General features: G+C 42.5%; 1 protein-coding gene across 1 annotated transcript in view; it reads right to left on the reverse strand.

The window, feature by feature from the left end:
• The window catches only part of CCDC198 (coiled-coil domain containing 198), a 13,387-nt gene extending 11,611 nt beyond the window's left edge, over window positions 1-1,776 (reverse strand). Inside the window, exon 1 of the mRNA XM_029287338.1 lies at window positions 1,566-1,776. Within this exon, the coding sequence (XP_029143171.1) occupies window positions 1,566-1,776 (211 nt within the window). The remainder of the gene's footprint in view (window positions 1-1,565) is intronic.

Raw genomic sequence — 1,776 nt, forward strand, 5'->3', positions numbered from 1 at the left:
AACAGTGTCGGCTGGCGACCCCCAGGGGGAGGGCCTTCTCTGTGGGAGCCCCCACCCTGTGGAACGAACTCCCCCCAGAGATCCGGATTATTCCGGATCTCCCCTCCTTCCGCCGTGCCCTCAAGACATGGCTTTTCCATCAAGCAGGATTGGCCTAGGGGGGGATTTTATAGGGATTTTAAAGGGATTTTATAATTTTAAATCTAATACAGGTCATTTAATATATATTTTAATTTGGTTTTTAGATATTTATTGTATTGTACTGTTTTTATTTACCTGTAAGCCGCCCTGAGTCCCTCGGGAGAAGGGCGGGGTATAAATGGGAACAATAAAAAAAAAAAAAAAATCAACCAACCAACCAACCAACCAATCAAGATTTTGTCTTCAGTCTGATCCACAAGCCAGCCAGATGGGCCACAAGTCCAACTGGTACAGCCTTTTATTTCCATAACAGTCAAGCAGAAGTCAAAACCACAAAGAAAGCATTAAAATGGCTCCATTCCTTGTTTTTGAAATTTCTCCTCTTAAGAATTGGTCTTTCATCTTGAAAAGGGAAGTTCTACCACTCAACTTCTCATTAAACTCTGCACCATGGAAATATTTACTCAGCACCTCGTTTCAAGAGACTTTTAAGACCTTATTTCAGAGCAGTGATAGGTGATGTGACAATGCATCCACAAAACCTTCTTCTTGACCCGTTTAATCTTTTCCCATTGGCTAGCTATTGGAAGCTGGCTGGGAAAGTCCCAGATGGTTACTATGTGATCCTGGGACATTATAAATACATGCTGGAATTTCAATCATGTGACCTGAATTTTGATCATGTGATCATGGGTAATATGTGTGAGGACCAGCCTAAGTCACTTTTTTTTTCAATTTTGATGTAACTTTGAACAATTGCAAAATGAATTATTGTACTTTAAGGATTATCTGTATATGCCAGTGGTGGCGAACCTATGGCACGGGTGCCAGAAGCGGCACTCAGAGCCCTCTCTGTGGGCACACGCATCATCGCCCCAGTCCTAGGCCTTTAGCTGGGTTTTATAAAACCTTTTTGCTTTAGGCTTCCACCACCGTGTGCAAAAAAAAAAAGGTTCAATCAATCAGTCAATTTCAACTTCTCGCGGGAAAAAAAAGATCTTGCAAAGTTGGAATTGATTGATTGACCTTTTTAGTCCCACCCAGTCTGCTGTTACCACCGCAGCCATGCCCATCCAATGGGCCACCCCCCAATTGGCCACACCCAGCTAATGGGCCACACTCACCCGGCACCCAATGATGCATAAGTGGGTTTTGAGTTGCAGTTTGGGCACTTGGTCCCTAAAAGGTTCGTCATCACTGGTATATGCTAATGCTAGCTGGAACAAAGAAGGTAAAAAGTAACACTACAATCCAAACTTCTTCAAATTTTTCAATTCCTACTTTCAATTCCAAATGTATCACATCACATTTTAGATATGGGGGAGGAGAGGAAAAAAGATAAAGAGGGCCTGAAAGTTAGTGATTTTTTTTTAAGTTGTCGACCATGTTCTATTTTTAAAAGATAAAAGAAAATGTTAGGTTACCTGTGGGATATCTTCCATAGCATGTCTCCCGCAAAGGTGGAAGTTGTCTTTCCAGAACTGGATTTCTCCCTGATGAGGAAACAAATGAGCTTGGCGGGGACTGGAACGAATAAACTGTCACACTACCAGGCTGTTGTGGTTCTCTTTCTTTGCATGGCATTGGTGTCACTTTGGTGACCTTCCTATGGGTCTTGGATGAATTCAAGCCCAT

The sequence above is a fragment of the Protobothrops mucrosquamatus genome, unplaced genomic scaffold (assembly GCF_001527695.2).
Source record: "Protobothrops mucrosquamatus isolate PMUCROS unplaced genomic scaffold, P.Mucros_1.0 scaffold_307, whole genome shotgun sequence".
Taxonomy (NCBI): Eukaryota; Metazoa; Chordata; class Lepidosauria; order Squamata; family Viperidae; genus Protobothrops; species Protobothrops mucrosquamatus.